The 22,114-nt window shown below is 42.9% G+C and overlaps 1 protein-coding gene across 1 annotated transcript in view; it reads right to left on the bottom strand.

Moving 5' to 3' along the window:
* The window catches only part of SNX17 (sorting nexin 17), a 122,492-nt gene that overhangs the window by 65,012 nt on the left and 35,366 nt on the right, over positions 1 to 22,114 (bottom strand). Inside the window, exon 8 of the mRNA XM_088466145.1 lies at positions 365 to 434. Coding sequence (XP_088322271.1) covers positions 365 to 434 — 70 coding nt within the window. The remainder of the gene's footprint in view (positions 1 to 364; positions 435 to 22,114) is intronic.

Here is a 22,114-nt window from a genome sequence, read left to right as displayed (position 1 = left end):
AGCTACCCAAACACTCCCCGCCTTAGCTTTCTACTCTACTGCTACAACATGATGGAGAGTGACCTACCCAAACATTCCCTGCCTCAGCGAGTGTGACCTACCCATACATTCAACGCCTCAGCCTTTTACTCTACTGCTACAGCATGATGGAGAGTGACCTACCCGTATACATTCCAATTCTCCGCTTTCTACACTATTGCTACAAGCTTTCTACTCTAATGCTACAGCATGATGGAGTGCGACCTACCCAAACATTCCCCGCCTTAGCGAGTGTGACCTACCCATACATTCCACAACAGTATTCTACTCTACTGCTACAGCATGATGGAGTGTGATCTAACCAAACATTAGTACAGTCACCTACCTGGGCATATAACAGGTTTAGTCCCACTCGGTTTTCCATAACTTCATCGTCATACGAGGAGTCCCAGTAACTAAGAAGAAAATACTTAGATCATCATAGGAGTAAAAGTGAAAAGAGACAGTCACATCCTGATACAAGGTCTAATAAGCAGGAAAGAGGCATACTTATAGAAGGTCTAATAAACCAGGAGAGAAACAGTCACATCCTTATACAAGGTCTAATATCCAGGAAAAATAGCCACATTCTTATAACCAATAAATAGACAGTCACATCCTTATAAAAGATCTACTAACCAGGAAACCTAGCGAAATCATTATACAAGACAATAACCAGGAAAGTGACATCACCACATAGGATCTACTACTAACCAGGAAAGAGACAGTCTTATCCTTATACAAGGTCCAATAACCAGGAAACATAGTGAATTATATAAGACAATATCCAGGAAAGTGACATCACCACATAGGATCTACTAACCAGGAACGATAGTTGCATCACCACAATAGAAAGAAAGCTGCATGCCCCTAGAACTACCGATCAGGAACACATCTGCACCTGTGCCACACTGGACTCCATCAAGCCTGAAACCACTGAGTCCACGGCAGCAGCCTACTCCTCTCAAACCATCTATGAACCCACTGACCATCTCAGGAATCACCAAATGGAAACTTTGGCCTTATCCGCCCTATTCCTTTGCCATTTTGGATTACTCTAGGCCATTTCTTAGCATAATCACCTCTTCAGAGCCAGATGATAACCTCCCTGTCTGCTCCAGACCAGATTCTCACATTGTCCTGTCTTCAAACACTTGAAATTACTGTTTCAGCCTTTCCTTCAAGATCCCATTCCTCCACACTACCTCCTGTTCCTCACCTACTCCTGGCCCAGTGCTTCCTCCTAAGTGATGGACGCTTCCTCTAAGAACTCTGCATCGCCACCACCATTCGAGGCAGTGGACTGGCATAGTTCTTCCTTCATGCCACCAAAATGCCCTTCTACTGTCCCCAAAAATTTCAGCTTCCTCTGCAACACATGATTAAACTAGACTTCCTCACCCCACCACCCGCCTCTAATGGATCTTGCAGCCTGCCACTCTTCTGCACTGGATCTCCATTACGACCTGATCTCCTTACACAGTCTACTGCCAGTGACCTACAGGCTTATTCAACCCTGTTTACCTGCGCTAATTCCCTCTCATCTAAACCTACGTCAATCTCCTTCTCTCTGGACCTCGTCTCTATGGTCCCTTGGTCTGTATATTTACTGTCCCCATTATTATCTGCAGCACAATCCTTCACTCACTGTTATATACTGTAGGTTATTATATATCACAATTCATACTATATATCATCAGTACTGTGCAAAAGTTTTAGATATCTTGTAGAACTAAGCACAGATCTTCGGCTTAGGCTTGCTCACATCCTTCTGTCTTTTCATGTGATTTTTTTATTTATTAACAGTTTTATATAGCGCAAAATATGTCATTGCGCTTTACAATTGGAAACAATACAACAAAACTGGGTAATAACAGACAGACATAAAGGTAAGAGGGCCCTGCTCACAAGCTTACAACCTAGAGGGAAATAGGCATTTATACAGAAGGATAGCTGCTACATAATGCATTTTGGTCCAGCCAGATTGCAGAGTTTCTTGGTGGGCTGTATGGTCCAGTCACACAGGAATATTGACCAAAGGTCTGGATGATGAAAAATAAAACCTGTGTCTGAGGTTATGTGTGGACTGTGGAAAGGAATGTAATTAGATATGGAAACTATAAGAGTTATGTGGGCGGTTCTGGAATCCGATAAGCTTGCCTTAAGAGTTGAGTTTTCAGGGAACGCTTGAAGGTTTGGAGACTAGAGGAAAAGTATTATTGTGTGTGGGAGGGTATTCCGCAGAGTGGGTGCAGCCCGAAAAAAGTCCTGTAACCATGAATGGGAAAAAGGAATGCGTGGGGATGAGAGACTCAGATCTTGTGCTGAGCAGAGAGGTTGGGTTGGGAGATATTTTGAGATGAATGAAGAGATGTATGTTGGTGTAGTTTGGTTAATAGCCTGATGTGTAAGTAAAATAATTTTATAACCAATGGAGGGACTGAGAGCAGCAGACGATGAACGTTTGGCAATGAAGATCAGCCTCACAGCTGCATTCATAATTGATTGTAGTGGCGAGAGCCAATTTTTGGGAAGACCATTAAGGACACTATTGCAAGAGTCAATGCAGGAGATAATGAGTTCATGGATTAGTGTTTTTAAAGTGTCTTGTGTGAGAGATGGTCGAATTTCGGCTATGTTTTTTAGATGTATGTAGCAGGATTTTGAGACAGATTGAATGTGGGGAACAAAGGACAGTTCAGAGTCAAGGATGTCAAGTTATCAACAGTGATATTATAAGGGTTATTGGCCGGTGGAAATATAATTAATTCTGTTTTAAAAATATATAGTATGATGTGGCAAGATGACATCCAAGATGAAATAGCAGAAAAACATTCAGTGACATGGACCAGCACAGATGGTGACAAATCTGGGGAGGATAGGTAGATTTGAGTATCATCTGCATACAGATTGTACTGAAAACCTAAAGAGCTGATTAGTTTGCCAAGAGAGGTGGTATAGTATAGTTTGAGAAAAGCGGAGGACCTAAGGCTGAGCCTTGTGGTCTCCATCTGATAGAGATAGTGAAGAGGAGGCAGAATCAGAAAAGCGAAACAGTGAAAGAGCAATTAGATAGGTAGGACGAGAACCAAGGAAGTGTTTAGAAGACCTAGGGATTGTAATGTTTGTATGAGGAGAGAGTGGTCAACAGTGTCAAAGGCGGCAGAGATAGAATTAGAAGTGAGTAATGGCCTTTAGCCTTAGCAGTGACCAGATCATTCACTTCCTTAGTCCGTGCTGTCTCTGTGGAGTGTTGGGAATGAAAACCGGACTGAAGTGGGTCCAGTAAATTGTGTGAGTTAAGAAACTGTGCGAGGCGAGTGTAGACAAGTCTCTCAAGCAGTTTGGAGAGGCATGGGAGCTGGGACGGTAATTGGAGAGTGTGCTAGGGTCAGAATTTTGGTTTCTTCAGAATGGGAGTAATCACTGCATGCTTGAACAGTGATGGAAAAATGCCAGTATAGAGAAATTAGATTTTAGTTAGTGTTGAGATGAGCATAGGAGACAGAACTTTACCGATTTGTGAGGGTATAGGATCAAGAGGAAAGGTAGTAAAGTAGGAGGGTGAGAAGAGTGTAGATACTTAGCTTGTGGTTTCAAATGAAGAGAATGTGCCAGAAGGTTCAGGTAGGGAATTGATCAGGTGACTGGCTGAGGAAGAGCCCAGCATTTCATTTCAGATGTTATCAATCTTGTAATCCCAGACAGACAGACAGACTGGATGATGGTGAGATCAGGGCTCTGTGGGGGCCATATCATCACTTCCAGGACTCCTTGTTCTCCTTTACACTGAAGATAGTTCTTAATGACATTGGCTGTATGTTTTGGGTCGTTGGCCTGCTGCAGAATAAATTTGGCGCCAATCAGATGCCTCCCTGATGGTATTACATGATGGATAAGTACCTGTCTATTTCTCAACATAGAGGACACCATTAATCCTGACCAAATACCCAACTCTAAATTTGCTGAAATGCAGCCCCAAACTTGCAAGGAACCTCCACCATGCGTCACTGTTGACACTCATTACTGTACCGTTCTCCTATCACAGTACCATGCGTCACTGCTGACACGCATTACTGTACCGTTCTCCTATCACAGTACCATGCGTCACTGCTGACACTCAATACTGTACCGTTCTCCTATCACAGTACCATGTGTCACTGCTGACACGCATTACTGTACCGTTCTCCTATCACAGTACCATGCGTCACTGCTGACACTCATTATTGTACCGTTCTATCACAGTACCATGCGTCACTGCTGACACGCATTACTGTACCGTTCTCCTATCACAGTACCATGCGTCACTGCTGACACGCATTACTGTACCGTTCTCCTATCACAGTACCATGCGTCACTGCTGACACGCATTACTGTACCGTTCTCCTATCACAGTACCATGCATCACTGTTGACACGCATTACTGTACCGTTCTCCTATCACAGTACCATGCGTCACTGCTGACACGCATTACTGTACCGTTCTCCTATCACAGTCCCATGCGTCACTGCTGACACGCATTACTGTACCGTTCTCCTATCACAGTCCCATGCGTCACTGCTGACACGCATTACTGTACCGTTCTCCTATCACAGTACCATGCATCACTGTTGACACGCATTACTGTACCGTTCTCCTATCACAGTACCATGCGTCACTGCTGACACTCATTACTGTACCGTTCTATCACAGTACCATGCGTCACTGCTGACACGCATTACTGTACCGTTCTCCTATCACAGTCCCATGCGTCACTGCTGACACGCATTACTGTACCGTTCTCCTATCACAGTACCATGCGTCACTGCTGACACGCATTACTGTACCGTTCTCCTATCACAGTCCTATGCGTCACTGCTGACACGCATTACTGTACCGTTCTCCTATCACAGTCCCATGCGTCACTGCTGACACGCATTACTGTACCGTTCTCCTATCACAGTACCATGCATCACTGTTGACACGCATTACTGTACCGTTCTCCTATCACAGTACCATGCATCACTGCTGACACTCATTACTGTACCGTTCTATCACAGTACCATGCGTCACTGCTGACACGCATTACTGTACCGTTCTCCTATCACAGTCCCATGCGTCACTGCTGACACGCATTACTGTACCGTTCTCCTATCACAGTCCCATGCGTCACTGCTGACACGCATTACTGTACCGTTCTCCTATCACAGTACCATTGCTTGAAGTAACTGGGCTCTTCAGAACGACCCATTTTGTATCACAAGTGTTTGCAAATGGTGACTGCCTGGTTGGTGCTTGATTTTATACACCTATGGCAACGGGTCTAATTTAAACACCTCACTTCAATATTTAATATGCAAATAAGAGGACGGCACTCACGGACATTAAATGAAAAAATAATCCACTGTATTCACCAAATCACAGTTGTATAAATGACATGTCCGTCAACGTTTTCGATGCTGGCACGCACCGTTAAATACAGATAAAAAGTGCACTCCTACATCAAAGAACAGTGCAACTTACCCCTCCTTATGTAGAGACAGACCCAGATTTACCTCCGCGTACACCACCGCGTCTGTGCCGCAAACAGAGGGGCGCCTATTGATGAAGTCACTCCGTCAGTCTCACACCAGGAGTAAGAGCATCCTGGTGCCAGACAACTACCAAGGCTACAGCGCTAGCAGGGGCTTGCAGACCGGTTCTGAATAAAACAAATCACCAAAGCGTTGTGTAATACACCACCCCGATGTGTACACATAGAGGAAACATCAAGCCACCAGTATATGCTGTATACACAGATCAAAACAGACATATGAAAGTAAATGGAAAAGAAAAGATATATAATATACACAAACTTCATCACAAGACAATAAATACTAATCTGTGAACTACTGAGCATATAAAGATATGTACCTGGGGGCGTGGCCTGACCGTTAATGGAGGAAGCCGCATCTTGTTAGAGCTCCGGGCCAGTGCAGAGGAAATCTAGCCTCTATAGCCCCATCCCGGTCAGCGGACACCTCCAGACCCTTGCTTACCTTCCCCTGGTTTGTCACTGGCCCAGCGGGTTGCAGCTGCGGAATCGGGAGGCGCAATAGGCGCTTCCGTGGGTTGCAGCTGGCCTGCTGCCCTTTGAGCCGGGGACTGGAGCGCGCGGACTGGCGGCTGTGGACTTCCGGCGGCGGCGTCATCTGTGGTGTGCGCCCGACGGACCCCTCTCCGGCCCTCTAGCCTCGGCTGCCCTGCTGCTGTGTCAGGGCTGGTGTCCCTGCTTCTGGGGACTCCCGGGAGACATCTTTGGGAGGAAGCCCCAGCGTTCTGAAGCCTCCGGCGGCCATCTTCCCACGCTGATGCTGCTGCTGGTTATTGCTGCCGGGATACTGGCAGTGCAACCCCGCTTGGTGACAGGATTATCTGCTGCCTGTGACTCCCTGGAGTAAGGGGAGGGTGGTGAGTCCCTGAGGGGAGATTATATTATATTGTATTTCTATATCCCACTGCTCCATCTGCTCCATTGTCACGTGACCTGTTGGCCCTTCTCTCTATGTCTGGAGCTCCTATATGACCACCTATACATATCCAGTTTATTTTTCACTAGCCTAACAGGTTCAAACCATATCAGCTACTTAGCTTGCTCTTTCCCTGACATTTTTTATTTTTGTGCTGGTGGATATTTGCCATTTACTCTACGCTGGCTCCCTCTTGTGGTCTTCTGTGATAATTACCTCAAGTACTATTTGCAGCCACAATTAGCGAACCTCCATGTGCTATTATATTTTCTGCCAGCCTTTCACACTCTTTTTTCTGAGGCTGAAGTTCTCCTGGATGGTGCCTCTCTGGAGTTAAAGATGTTCGCTTAATATTATCACCAAACTTGCCTGGACTATTATTGTAGAGCCCTGTGTCTCACCTTTTATACCGTAGTTTTTGTTTTTTTTTGTATTATTTCACTATGTCGCAGAGAGGTAAGAAACCTCCACCATCCTCTGCAAATTTCTTCGGATCTAAATCCAAGGGTTCACAGAGTTCGTCATTACCCCCAGAATCCCCCTCCTCCCCTTGCTCATCCGAAGCTGGTATTGATCCTCAAATTCAAGCGGTTATGACTGGTTTGTTGGAGGGAGTTCAATCTGCATTCAAGCAAGAACTGTCAAAGGCTATAACAGAATTTAAATCAGAATTGACATCTCTTGGCAACAGAACGGACGCGCTGGAATCTAAATCGGACGACTTATGCCGCTCCCAAAATCGTCTTGATAAAGAACTCTCAAGACTTCATGATGAGGTGGAGACACTCAAAGAAAGACAAGAGGACCAAGAGAATCGTTCCCGTCGCAACAACTTACGTATCCGTAATATAGCAGAATCAATCCTTGGTCCCTCCTTACCGTCATTTCTAAAAGACTTTTTTCAACACTTAGTTCCAGCCCTTACAAATGAAGATTGTTTATGTGATAGAGCCCATAGAGCACTCCGATCGAAGCCCTCTCCTACTCAACCTCCTAGAGACGTCATAGTTCGCCTGCACTATTTTCGTACAAAGGAACGGATCTTGTTAGCTACTCGAGACTCGCCAGTGATTCCTTTCCAAGATATGCAGTTACAAATCTTCCAGGACCTGGCTCCCTCTACTATTCAGAAACGGCGGGATCTTCAGCCAGTCACTAAGATTCTACGGCAGCATCAAATCCGATATCGCTGGGGATTCCCCTTTATGTTTCAGGTTTCAGCAAACAACACTGTACATAGTGTCAAGACTCTCACTCAAGGTCAAGATTTATTAGCCAAGCTTAATCTTCTTCCGACACCGACTTCTGATCCGGTGACTGATGCAGCCTCTCCCAAACCTCAACGCTCCCATCCTCCTTCACCGGACTGGACCAGGGTTTCCCGTCACCATGCTAAGGACTGTGACCCCACTTGAACTGTTCGGTCACTCCCTGGTGTATACTCTCTTTATAATAGGGTTTAAGCTCCCTGCAATGTTCTTTTTGAATTTTGCTAGGAGGAACAGTCCTCCCCTCGTGGTTCTCTGCGACATAAATAGTTATTATTTGTATGAATATCCCGATGTTTAGATAATTTTTCTCTTTTCCCCTTGTCTTTCCCATTTTCCTTCTCCCTCCCTCTTTTTTTTTTTTTTTTTGTTTTGTTTCTATATACTGACACAGGTTTATGATCCCTGTTTTACAGGGATTTTTGTTTGATTTGGTTTTAGCCGATCTTATATTTAAGGGTCCAGGCAGTCCTGATTCTATTGGACGGTCCTTTCACTACCCCCCATGCTCCCTTTGATATTTTTGATTAATGTTATGTTGATTGATAATATTGCGGTCCTTGATTGGGACCCAATTTACCAGGATTGTTACCCGAATGGGTTCTCTGTTTCTCTCTTTTTTTTGTGTGCCTTTCTTTCTCTGTGGCTCTCTTCTGTGTCTTTTTCCACTTTTTTTTTTTCTTTCTTTCTGTCCCTAAGGGTGGCTCTACTTGGGCCAAATTTTTGACTTATTATATCTGTGTGTTATGTCAGTAGCACCTCTTTATATATTTTTCCATGTCTCTTAAATTGCTATCAGTTAATGTAAACGGTCTTAATTCTCCTAAGAAACGTACTGTTCTCTTGGGGGCTTACAGGAGGTAGAAAGCCGATGTTGCATTTCTACAAGAGACGCATCTTACGGGCCCGCATTCTCAGCTCCGAGGTAGGTGGTTTGCCCAGACCTTCTTTGCTTCAGCGAATTGTAAAAAACGTGGGGTAGCCATTTTAATTAGGCGTAATATCCCTTTTGTCCACATTAAAACTGTGACAGACCCAGAGGGTCGATTTCTTATAGTGATCGGTACTCTCCGTACTGAGATTTTCACTCTGGTGTCAGTGTACGCTCCTAATCAAGACCAGCCCCAATTCTTTGATTCTTTGTTCAGGCGTATTAGCAGAGTTGCGCAGGGCCATATTATTTTATGTGGGGATTTTAATACCATTATTGACCCCCTGTTAGACAGATCGAACCCGCCTTCAAACTCCTCGAGGATGTCTCTTCCTAGAGCTTCTCGTACTCTCCTGGCCTCCCTTAAACATTATGGCCTTAGTGATACCTGGCGTCTTAAACATCCTCACAGCAAAGACTATACTCATTTTTCAGCCCCACACCAACATTATTCCAGGATAGATATGATCCACATTTCCTCCACTATTACCTCTCTGGTTACGGAAGCCGGTATTTCCCCCTTTACATGGACAGACCATGCAGGTGTCTATGTTCTTTTAGATGTACATCGCTCTCCTCGTAGGAAGCATAACTGGCGTCTTGATGACTCCCTTTTACAACATCCCCCCACTCTGCTAGAAATAAAATTGGCGATGACCCGCTATTTTGAGGAGAATACCTCCCCTGATATTTCCTCTAGTATCCTCTGGGAAGCCCATAATGCTACTATACGGGGTTTTCTTATTTCTAAAACCTCAGCGGTTAGGAAAGCGGCTGCACAAGAAATTACTTCCCTTGAGTCACAAATTTCAGTACTATTGATTCAGCATAAAACATCCCCTAGCGCCTCCGTGCTAACCCAAATTGAGAAACTAAGAGGTCAGCTTAATGCCCTTCTGTCTCGTCGCGCTGCGCTTATCTTGCAAAAACTTCAACGCTTTTATGATAAATCTGACAAAATTGATTCTTTGTTAGCCAATAAACTGCGTCGCAGACAAGCATTAGGTGCGATAGACAAACTACACTCTCCGTCTTCTGGTTCTCTAACTTATGATCCTGAGGTTATGGCTGAGGAGTTTCGAACCTTTTATAGTTCCCTTTATAACTTATCAGATTCTTCTGATCCCACTTCTGCTGGAGCCGAGGGGGTGCACTCATATTTGTCCTCTACTTTCCTTCCGAGGCTCTCAGAATCCCAATTATCTACTCTCAATGACCGTATCTCAGATGAAGAAACAATAGCTGCTATTAGATCAATACGTTCCTCTGCCGCCCCAGGCCCTGATGGGTTTACAGCCCAATATTATAAACTGTTTACAAAGGAACTTGCCCCACATCTTACATCTCTATTTAATGATATTTTGGAGGGCGCTTCTTTTGCTCCTGATACAACTCGGGCCGACATTGTAGTGATCCCTAAACCTGATCGTGATCCTACTCATTGTATTAACTATAGACCGATTTCATTATTAAACGTCGACCTGAAAATTTATGCTAAAATCCTAGCGACTCGGTTAGCTCCTTTGCTTTCTTATTTGATACATCCGGATCAGGTCGGGTTTATACCTGGACGTCAGGCATCGGACAACACCAGACGGGCCATTGATCTGATACATTCTATTCATAAAAGGAAACTTCCTTCTCTGATTTTAGCTCTTGACGCGGAGAAGGCCTTCGATCGCATCTCCTGGCCCTTCATATTCGCTGTCTTAGACAAAATGGGATTTTCAGGCAAATTTTTAGATGGCGTTGCAGCACTTTACTGTTCCCCCTCAGCACGAGTTTCGGTTAATGGTGTCTATTCCTCTAGTTTTGGAATAACTAACGGTACTCGGCAGGGTTGTCCCCTCTCTCCCTTAATATTTGCTCTTATTATGGAACCCCTAGCGGCAAAGATCCGTTGTAATAGAGCTATCTCGGGAGTATCCACTGGCCCTTCGGAATATAAAATCGCATTATATGCTGACGATATTTTAGTCTCTCTCACTGACCCAGCTCGATCCCTAAATTAACTTCTAGAGGAAATAAATTCATATTCCCAACACTCGGGTTATAAAATTAATGTCACCAAGACTGAAGTTCTTGATTTCTATATCCCTGCTACCCTAAAGCAAACACTGGAGGCCATGCTCCCTTGTACCTGGCATAAAAAAAAGATTAAATATCTTGGTGTTTTCCTAACTCATCATCTTCATCAGCTGTTTCAGGCTAACTTTCCCCGCCTTCTAGATTGTATTAAGTCTGATTTGTGTGACTGGTCCAATTATTTTATTTCTTGGATAGGTAGAATACATTCAGTTAAGATGAGCGTTCTCCCTCAGCTCTTGTATCTATTTCAGACCCTTCCGATCTACATCCCTCCATACGTGTTCAAATTCCTTCAGTACCAAACCTCATATTTCATATGGAACCGGAAACGCCCGCGGATCAGACTAAAGTTGCTTCAGCGGCCTTCCAGGGGTGGGGGTTTGGGAATTCCTGATTTTAAAAAATATTATTATGCTGCGCAGCTTTCTCATTGTGCTCAGTGGTGTAACTTCGGTGCAGGGAAGGTCTGGGTTGCTATCGAGGCCGAGGAGCTGGGACTGGCTACTGTATCCCCCCTCTTGTGGATCCCTAAGATTCATCGTCCCCGGACAGTTTCTTCTCATCCTGTAATTTCCCGTTCTTTAGCAATTTGGGATTTAACCAATAGATGTTTTAAGTTAGCTCCGGCCCCGTCCCCTTTGATACCTCTACTTCATAATCCATCTTTTCCTCCTGGTTTATGTAAGTCATCTTTTACTGCCTGGTCATCGAGCAATATCTATTATGTAAATGATATTACTATAGATACTAATTTCCCACAATTTTCTGACTTCCGGGATAGAGCAGCGGTTCCATCCAAAGATTTTTTTCGGTTCCTACAAATTAGACATTTCCACTCCAAAATTAGCTCGATTCTGATTAGCAGACCTTTGACTTCTTTTGAGTCCTTATGTTGGAGAAGACCCTCCACTAGGGGTCTTATTTCTACTATTTATTCCTAACTAGGGGAAGAAGTAAGCTCTAATCGAGACCCTCATGAGTTAGCGTGGGAACGAGATTTGGGACACCCTATAGATGCTGAGGATTGGACGGTGATATGGGACAATGCTGCCACCAGCTCTATTTGCGTCAAAATTAAAGAAAATGTTTATAAATTGCTATACCGATGGTATTATGTACCATCGCGGCTACAAGCAATGTTTCCCGATGCTTCGGATAGATGTAGGAGGGGTTTCGGTGGAGAGGGCAGTTTTTTGCATATCTGGTGGACTTGTCCCAAACTATCTAGAATATGGCAGGAGGTTCTTGCTCTCCTCTCGCACCTCTTTGATATTACGATTCCCTCTGATCCTCGGCATTTTCTACTTCCCTTGGGTCTGCCTTCTCCGTCCCGGTGTCAGAATAGGTTATTCCGACATATAGTGTCTGCTATGACCTGCCAAATTGCAGCGGATTGGAAAACCCTCATCCCTCTCCGATGCAGGCAATATTATCACGCATCTGGTATATATACAAGATGGAATATATGACAGCTTTATTACGTAATACATCCAAAACCTTTGATAAAATATGGTCTCCTTGGCTGACATACCAAAATGTTTCCTCTCCATTTAACAATTAATTTTTTCCTTTTATATATTTTCTCTAACATGTTTAATCTGAAAGAAAGTGATCCTATATGGAGTCCGCCCACCCTCTTCTCCTCTTATTCTCCTCTGTCTTTCCTAAAGTCTTTCTTTTCCTTTTTCCTCTTTATTTTTTTCTCTATTTTTTAAACGGATTGCCACACCGTTGCTGCAAGATATTTCTCTTGCGTCTGTATTCCTTCTCTTTTTTATAATGAGAAAATTTTCTACTATATCATATTATTATTCTGAAATAGTACAGTTCCCAATATAAAAGTATGTTATGTGTTAATCCTTATTTTTGAATATTGGAATGTACTGTTTTTTCTGTGATTTGCTCAGTAAAAAGAGTTTACAAAAAAAAAAAAAAAAAAATGATATGTACCTACAAATAGTAATCCTCTTAGGCAGGTTCAAATTAATTTAAGGTTCACACTACCCGTCAGTAAATTCTATGGACATATATGTACTATAACTGAAATACCGAAGGCTGAAAGAACATATGAAAACAACAAATACAAAAGGAAACTGTTCCAAAAAATCTTCTCCCTTTGGGAGAGTCTGAATCCAGACGTAGGATCCATTTAGCTTCTAATCTGAGAAGTACTGAGTGCCCATCACTTCCCCCAATGATCAGGTCTCTCAGACGAGACAACGAATGTTCCAGTCAATGAAATGTTTCGCAACCGGCTGATCGCTTTCCCTGTCTGATATAGCAGCCCGAATCAGGGAGCGGTGCACCGCCATACGCTCCTTAAAGGACCTAGACATCTTGCCCACATAATATAGTCGGTGTGGCCACCGGATAATGCATTACACACGTGTCGTAGTGCAAGTCACTGCATGATGGATTGAGATGTATTTTCCATTATGAGGGTGGTGAAATGATGAGCCTGTGTCTAAGTATCTACATGTGACACAGTTGATACATTTAAAGCATCCAGGTTCTCTCACATACGGTCTCTGTGTTCTGCGGTCACAATTGGCGATATCCGTTTAAACGACAAGATCCCCGATGTTCCTGCCTCTTCAATAACAAGCCACTGGGGGTTTTTTTTTTTGCATGACTTGGAGTCCTTATCTGTGGCTACTATAGGCCACAATGCTCTAGTAGCCTTTTGAACGATCGGGCTACTAGTTGAAAATTGACTCGCCCAAATTATACTGTCTCGCTTGTTATCTTTTCCTTTATTGGAGTTGAACAGTTGTTCCCTGGAGACCTTGAGGATATTTAAGTAGCAGGTTTTCCGGATATCCTCTTGATATGAATCTTTGTACCATTTCCTCTAGTTGTATGTTCAAAGAGTCCCTGCCGTTATTAGTCCGAGCCACTTGGAGCATTTGGGAATACGGTAGTCCCGATTTAAGGGCTCTGGGGTGAAAGCTAGAATATCTCAACAAAATGTTGTAATCAGTTTGCTTTTTGAACACCGTAGTACACAATCCCTGGTCCTTAATTTCCACCAATACGTCCAAGTATTCGATTTGATGAAAGCTCATTTTATAAGTGAATTTGATTGGACCTTCTTGTTGATTAATTCGTTCAATGTGCTCAGTAGTTCACAGATTAGTATTTGTTGTCTTGTGATGCAGTTTGTGTATATTATATATCTTTTCTTTTCCATTTACTTTCATATGTCTGTTTTGATCTGTGTATACAGCATATACTGGTGGCTTGATGTTTCCTCTATGTGTACACATCGGGGTGGTGTATTACACAACGCTTTGGCGATTTGTTTTATTCAGAACCGGTCTGCAAGCCCCTGCTAGCGCTGTAGCCTTGAGAGTTGCCTGGCACCAGGACGCTCTTACTGCTGGAGTGAGACGGGGACAGAGTGACATCATCAATAGGCACCCCTCTGTGTGTGCGGCGCGGACGCGGTGGTGGACTGGGTCTGTCTCTATATAAGGAGCGGTGAGTTGCACTGTTCTCTGCTGTAGGAGTGTACTTTTTTTTATCTGTGTGTGGTCTTGATAAAGGTGCGTGCCAGCACCGAAACGTCGACGGACATGTCATTTATACAACTGAGTTTTGGCGAATACAGTGGATTATTTTTTCAGTGAAAGTCCTTCAGTGCCGCCCTCTTATTTTAATATTGTCTTTTTGAAGTACATACATATTCCAAATGGAACTGGACACCTGGGCATATAATGTTTTGTTAATTCAGTGCAAGATAATATGTATATACATATGTACTGTAACAGGATTGGAGAAATAAGGACACACGACAGGCACGTTCCTGGTATACACTGTTCTTTAGCAAACACGCATAGTAGCAATAACCCAGCACCAAAGACTCGAGTCCAGTCTGCAGCCACCTCCTGCTAGGCTTCCCAGCACAGCTCTCTAGTCGGTCCCTAGCACTAATCACACTCGGGCCTACTCACTGGCCGCTATTTGGCATCAGTGCTCAGAGCACTGGATGAATGAAAGTGGTTTTATTTTTTGGGGGTTTTTTTAAACATTTTTATTATATTCAACGTATGATATCATTACAATGAAATGTAAAACTTTGTATTACATAAAGAATGTCAATAAAGAAATACATTTGATAGTAACAGCAATGAATACATATTTTTATTTTATGGGGAAAGAAATAGAAGTGTAGAAAAAGGGAAATTAAAAAAAAAAAAAAAAAGTAAAATGAAAATAAAATATGGGGGAATAGGTGCATAGGGGAAAAAAAAAAAAAAAAATTGCTAATTTCAGAATCTGCTTAAAAATCCAAAAGATAAGGGAAATATGTCTTGATGGACAAATAAATCTAGGTGAGTGGTCGCAGTAATGACCAGGTGACATTTCAAATATTTTCATTATATTATCAGAAATTTCAGTGGGTAAATAATCTAAATATAATTCCCATTTTGAGTAAATTGACAACTCCTTTTTCAATATAATAAAGAGCAGTACGCCTATCAAACTACAGTATGGACAACAATTCAAATGTTAGTACTTCTAAGGATGGGACTGTCTATAAGAGCCAATAGTGTTAAATCTAATTTTCTAGCTAAGGTTGTAAGGACCGATAACAATGGCAACACAGTTTTGGGTAACAAAATTGGGGTCCAAGAGATGGAGTCTGCTAATAGAAATGGTTCCCAGGTAAAAGGTAAAGGTTTCTCCATGATCTGATGAATTCAATTAAAAACTTTGTACCAAAATCTTTTAGTCTTGGAACATTGCCAAACATTATGGGTAAAGGTAGCAGAGGAAAAAGAACATTTCGGGCAACAAGCAGAATCCGAATGGGTTATGCGGCTTCATCATGATTGAGAGAGAACATTTATTAATAGAGCTTATGTGAATTTCCTGGAGTTTAGCCGATTTTATCCACTTTAATACTGATGGAAGTTGTTGAAGAATTCGGGTAGAAAATGTAAAATTAGGGAAGTCTTGAGAACAGGACGACCAGACTTTGCGTCACCATTTGTCAGTGTCTTGGGGCAATAAATTATAAAGAAAACAAAAAGTTTAAATTTGCAATTCAAAACCAAATGTAAAAAGAGAGTATATATAGGAGCAGAAGTAACATTATTGAGCATGGAATCGTATGAACCAGAGATGGTTTTACTATGGATATAATGCCCGGTCTGCAAACATAGAAAAAAGTGGGAGTTAGGAATATCAAATAAATCCTTAAGTTGTTGGAAAGAGTATAAATTGCCTCCAGGGTCAAATACCTTCCGGATCTCTCCCAACCCTAGCGTGAAGTAGTAAAATCTGGATTTCCCCATAACGGGATATAATTAGTGGTATAAGGCAGTGGTTCCCAATCTGGGTGCCTCAGGGCACGTGCAGGGGTGCCTAGGGTGGGTGTTCAGGTACCAAACGAAATGATTTTTAGTCAGTGTGATAGGCAAAAGCAGAGTTAATGACTTCCAACCAATAGGTATGTGGACAAAAAGAAGCGTAGTCCTGCCAACCACCACATAACGGAACCTACAGGTGACATAAGCGCAATTTACTTCATCTAATTTTTGGCCCAGGGGTGCCGTGGAAAAAATGCTGATACTTTAGGGCGCCGTGATTGTAAGGATTTGTATGGAAACGTTTGTGTTTGACGGACCATGCTCTATAGGTAACCATGAAAAATAAATGGTGCCATTCCCCTCGGTAACTCTGAGCGGGGTACATGGAGCAAAGCTGCAGGGGCAAAAGGTGCAAATAATGCTTCTTAAGGTGCATACACACTAGACGATATGCTCCCTGAGCGATATCGTCTAGTGTGTCCCCGGCAGGCTGTGCTCAATGTCGTTCATGACATTGAGCACAGCCGCTGAACGATATCATTAGCGATATCGTTCAGCGCCGGGCTCTCTCACCCATTCCCTGACATGCAGCAACCTGACGAGGTCGTCAGGTTGGCCTGCATGTCAGCCCGATGAACGAGGATGACGAACGACCCGCAGGAACGCGCGTCGTCGTCATCGTTCATCTTTTTTGTGTTAAAAATGGACGATAAAGTGGACGACTGAACGATAACGATATCGTTATCGTTCAGTCGTCCACTTTAATCGCCCAGTGTGTACGCACCATTACAGTATCGATTAGTAACATTAGATTATCCCAGACACCGGCCTGAGATATAGGGAAAAGCTGGGGTGCAGGAGTAACTGAAAGCGTCAGGAAGGCCCAACCCGCCCTTGGTTATGGGATGAAGTAAACGCATTGTAGTAATCCTAGTTTCTACCATTCCACACGTCCGTGCGTTTAGCGGCATCGGATTTAGGAAGAAACATACTGTAGGTATCATTAGGAGTGGGTACGTGAACAGATGGAGTAATAAAAATGCCCAATGTATTTACATTATGAAGAAATAAAGCAGAAGTGAGGAGTATATAACGACAGCCAATCTGGTCTAGATAATGGAAGGATTTCGGATTTGCCTACATTTATTTTCTATCCTGAGAAAGAACTGAAAACTGATAGGAGATGCAGAATAGCTGGAATAGATATGGACGGGTGAGAGATAACCACCAACAAGTCATCAGCGAAGGAAGATCATTTAAGTTCGAGGGGAGATAAGGGGCATAACCTCGTCAGGGGAGATAACCTCGCCTGGTACCTCGTAGGCTAGAGAAAGGGAGTGAAACAATTATTAGCTCCTACGTGAAGAGGAGGATATATTTAACATTTGGATAAGGGATAAAAATTTAGGGGGAAATCCAATCTGTGGACGACTCATACAGGTGATCCTATACCACCAAATTAAACGCTTTTTCAGCATCCAAAGAAATTAATAGTTGAAAATCATTTTCATGGAATTCATCAAAATGTTGCAAAACTGCCAGGACTTTGCGTATGGTAGAAACGGCACTGCGTCCCCAAACATACCCCGTCTGATAAGGGTGCACCAAGCAGGAATCACCAGCTTCAGCCGCTCCGCAATCAATTTAGTAAAAATGTTGAGGTCAACGTTTAATAAGGAGGTCCTTACCAGGCTTTGGTAAAACTTTGATGAAGCGGGTAGTGACTTCCTTGAAAGTATGGCATTATAAAGGTTTTTAAGTGGGGATACTATAGTTGATTTAAGTCATTTATAGAATTCACTTGTGAATCCATCTGGAGCCAGCAATTTTCCAGGCTTTACATCCCCAGAGGTAGGCTGAACATCTGAAACGCGTTGGGACACGACCCCCCCACACCCCTAACCCCCAACCAATACATCCAGCAAAACAAGCCGCGGTCACGTGAACACGACCTCCCGGCAGCCGCAGTCACGTGAACGAGACCCAGGAGTGGACAGAAGGAGGACGGGTGGCGTCCAGACCGGAGGAAGAAGACTCACAGCGAACCCACCAAACGCTCCAAAGAGAGCTACGACCTCCAGAGCCAGGCACCTCCCCAGACGGACAATTCCACAGAAACCAGAAGGCGGCACACCGGAGGAGGTGCCCCATGGCAGAAGAAGACACAGAAACCCGATCAGCCCAAAGGACCCCAGCACCAGGACGAAGAAGTGCACCTACAACTCCAAGAGACGGGACACCGCTCTCCAACCAGAACTTAAGGTACTATCATTATATTACTGCATACAGGAAGAGACAGTGACACCCCCCCCCCCCTCCACAACACTGACTATATGCTAAGACACTAGGCTACGTGTCACATTACAATCAGCATCTCAGTGACTGTAACACTGACCACTTACACTGTATAAGAATTAAGCTCATCACACAGGACCCACTGGTGGTCTATAAATACTACATTTATGTTGTTGATGCAAACAGATATTACATTAAAGGCTTTCCAGCTAATAAGTCTCATATCAATGTCTGATTAACGCAGGTATAGAGACATCCAGCATCTCACACATTAGCTTCCTGTATAACGATAGAAACCAATCCACCAAGGGAAGAGCGCAGTCAGCAAGCCTTATGGTTATTTTCTACCTATACTATAGCCCCAGGTCAGGACGACCAGCACTACCCGAACCACCTACAGAGATCCAATGCGCAGAGACGATCCATTGTCTAAGCCCATTAATAACTGAGAGAACCTCGGATTCAGTAATGCCGTCAACTAATGAGGAGATTTGTCTTCAGTTAGACTTGGGAGATAGGGAATCCCAGTACAGGGGTTTATTATGTATATTAATGGGGGTTTATTATACATATTAATGGGCTCTTGGGAGTGATTTGGAATCCCAGACTAGTGGTTTATTATGCATATTAATGAGCTCTTGGGAGTGATAGGGAATCCCAGTACAGTGGTTTATTATGTATATTAATGGGCTCTTGGGAGTGATATGGAATCCCAGAATAGTGGTTTATTATGTATATTAATGGGCTCTTGGGAGTGATAGGGAATCCCAGAACAGTGGTTTATTATGTATATTAAATGAGCTCTTGGGAGTGATTTGGAATCCCAGTACAGTGGTTTATTATACATATTAATGGGCTCTTGGGAGTGATTTGGAATCCCAGAACAGGGGTTTATTATGTATATTAATGGGCTCTTGGGAGTGATAGGGAATCCCAGTACAGGGGTTTATTATGTATATTAATGGGGGTTTATTATACATATTAATGGGCTCTTGGGAGTGATAGGGAATCCCAGTACAGGGGTTTATTATGTATATTAATGGGGGTTTATTATACATATTAATGGGCTCTTGGGAGTGATTTGGAATCCCAGAACAGGGGTTTATTATGTATATTAATGGGCTCTTGGGAGTGATTTGGAATCCCAGACTAGTGGTTTATTATGCATATTAATGAGCTCTTGGGAGTGATAGGGAATCCCAGTACAGTGGTTTATTATGTATATTAATGGGCTCTTGGGAGTGATATGGAATCCCAGAATAGTGGTTTATTATGTATATTAATGGGCTCTTGGGAGTGATAGGGAATCCCAGAACAGTGGTTTATTATGTATATTAAATGAGCTCTTGGGAGTGATTTGGAATCCCAGTACAGTGGTTTATTATACATATTAATGGGCTCTTGGGAGTGATTTGGAATCCCAGAACAGGGGTTTATTATGTATATTAATGGGCTCTTGGGAGTGATAGGGAATCCCAGTACAGGGGTTTATTATGTATATTAATGGGGGTTTATTATACATATTAATGGGCTCTTGGGAGTGATAGGGAATCCCAGTACAGGGGTTTATTATGTATATTAATGGGGGTTTATTATACATATTAATGGGCTCTTGGGAGTGATTTGGAATCCCAGAACAGGGGTTTATTATGTATATTAATGGGCTCTTGGGAGTGATAGGGAATCCCAGTACAGTGGTTTATTATGCATATTAATGAGCTCTTGGGAGTGATATGGAATCCCAGAATAGTGGTTTATTATGTATATTAATGGGCTCTTGGGAGTGATATGGAATCCCAGAACAGTGGTTTATTATGTATATTAATGGGCTCTTGGAGTATAATGTAGAGTAAAAATGTCTAATGTTGCGGCTCTTGAAGTGCGAGATGTACCGGAGTCATCAGTTAAAGCTAAAATAGCTGCGCTAGTTCTGTGACCTCGCAAAAGATTAGAAAGAAGTTTACGATTTTTATTACCATGAGTATGAAATTGGTACCTATTACTATGAATTCTTTTATCCCCAATTTGTTGAATTAAAGTGTCAAAAACTCATTTACATTCCTTAATTTTGGCTTTATGGAGAGTGGATGGAGAACGGCGTATTAGTTCGCAAGCTTGCGTTAAATCAGATTGGGCAGACCGTTACATCTCGGACTGGCGTCTTTTTTGATGTGATACACGACGTTATAAGTAACTATCTTTTGTCCCAACACGGAGAGTTTCTCGTGTTCCGGGGCCGTTACGTGCGTCTCAGCCTTTTGTACATTAAGATGAGATCATTTTATGGCGCTTAGCCGGTGTATTAATGCCCTGGACAATCCAGGAACACGTTTTTACATCAGGCGTAATATATAAAATATGTAAAACGCATCAGCGTCAGAATCCAAACAACATTTCGGCAAGATATATAGTATCAGGTACCTGTACTGTTCTCATAGCTGATATATGGAAAACGTATACAAGTAAATATTTTCTATAGACGACATTAGTCTTTTTCTTCCTGGCGTGAACATGAAAAGATTTCGTTTTGATGTGACACAAAAGGGCCATGAGGAAAACAGTCTCCACCTAAGTGACCCCCGGCCACGTTACGCGTCTGTCTCTGCGCTTTACTTATTATCATGCCAAAACAGACTCTTAACGGGAATTGGACTCATTTCAAATTAAAGAATAGTTTTTACATAAATGAAATAGGAACCAGATAATAAGCATCAATCTCTACATGGTATAAAATAAAGTGATCTTTAACGGTTTAAGCAGCGCAAGCCAAGAAAGCATTCGGAGGTCAATTTTACATGGACTTGCTTCACTAGAATCATCACTGGTCGGCTCCCACTGTGAAAAATACTATCTGTATTGTATGGTGGTCACAGATGCCCTCTGTATTATGTGGCGGTCACTGTGATGCCCTCTGTATTATGTGGCGGTCACTGTGATGCCCTCTGTATCATGTGGCAGTCACTATGATTCTCTCTGTATTATGTGGTGTTCACTGTGAAGCTCTGAATTAGGTGGCGGTCACTGTGATGCTCTGTGGATTATATGGTGGTCACTGATGCTCTCTGTATATGTGGCGGTCACTTTGATGCCCTCTATTATATGATGGTCACGGTGATGTTTTTTTGTATAATATGGTGGTCACTGTGACGCTCTCTGTATTATACAGCAATCACTGATGATCTCTGTATTAAATGGTGGTCACTGTTGCTGTCTGTATTATATGGTAGTCACTGATGCTCTCTGTATTAGGTGGCGATCAATGTGATGCCCTCTGTAATATATGTTGGTCACTGAGGCTCTCTGTATTAGGTGGCGATCACTGTGATGCCCTCTGTATTATATGGTGGTCACTGAGGCTCTTTGTTTATTTGGCGGTCACTGTGATGCTCTCTGCATTATATAGCGGTCACTTATGATCTCTGTATTATATGGCGGTCACTGTTTCTTTTTGTCTGAGGTCACTGCAGTGCTCTCTATATTGTATGGCGATCATTGCAATGCTCTGCTCTGCTTCCCTTTGAGTCTTGAGACAGTGGAGTCTTCTGTATGCTCCATTTAAATAATCCAGAACCACAGAATAAATGCAGCCAGTGCTGGCACCTTATTGTAAAGGAACAGAGCATGGTATTGCCCCCTCACACAACAAACATTTCAATCTTTACAATATTGACATCCGTATCCAAGCAACCCAAGGGCGACTACTATCTGTTG

Source organism: Taudactylus pleione, unplaced genomic scaffold (assembly GCF_031769625.1).
Source record: "Taudactylus pleione unplaced genomic scaffold, aTauple2 ptg002560l, whole genome shotgun sequence".
Taxonomy (NCBI): Eukaryota; Metazoa; Chordata; class Amphibia; order Anura; family Myobatrachidae; genus Taudactylus; species Taudactylus pleione.
Note: the sequence above shows the minus strand (reverse complement) of the source record. Positions and strands in the feature narration are given on the sequence as shown.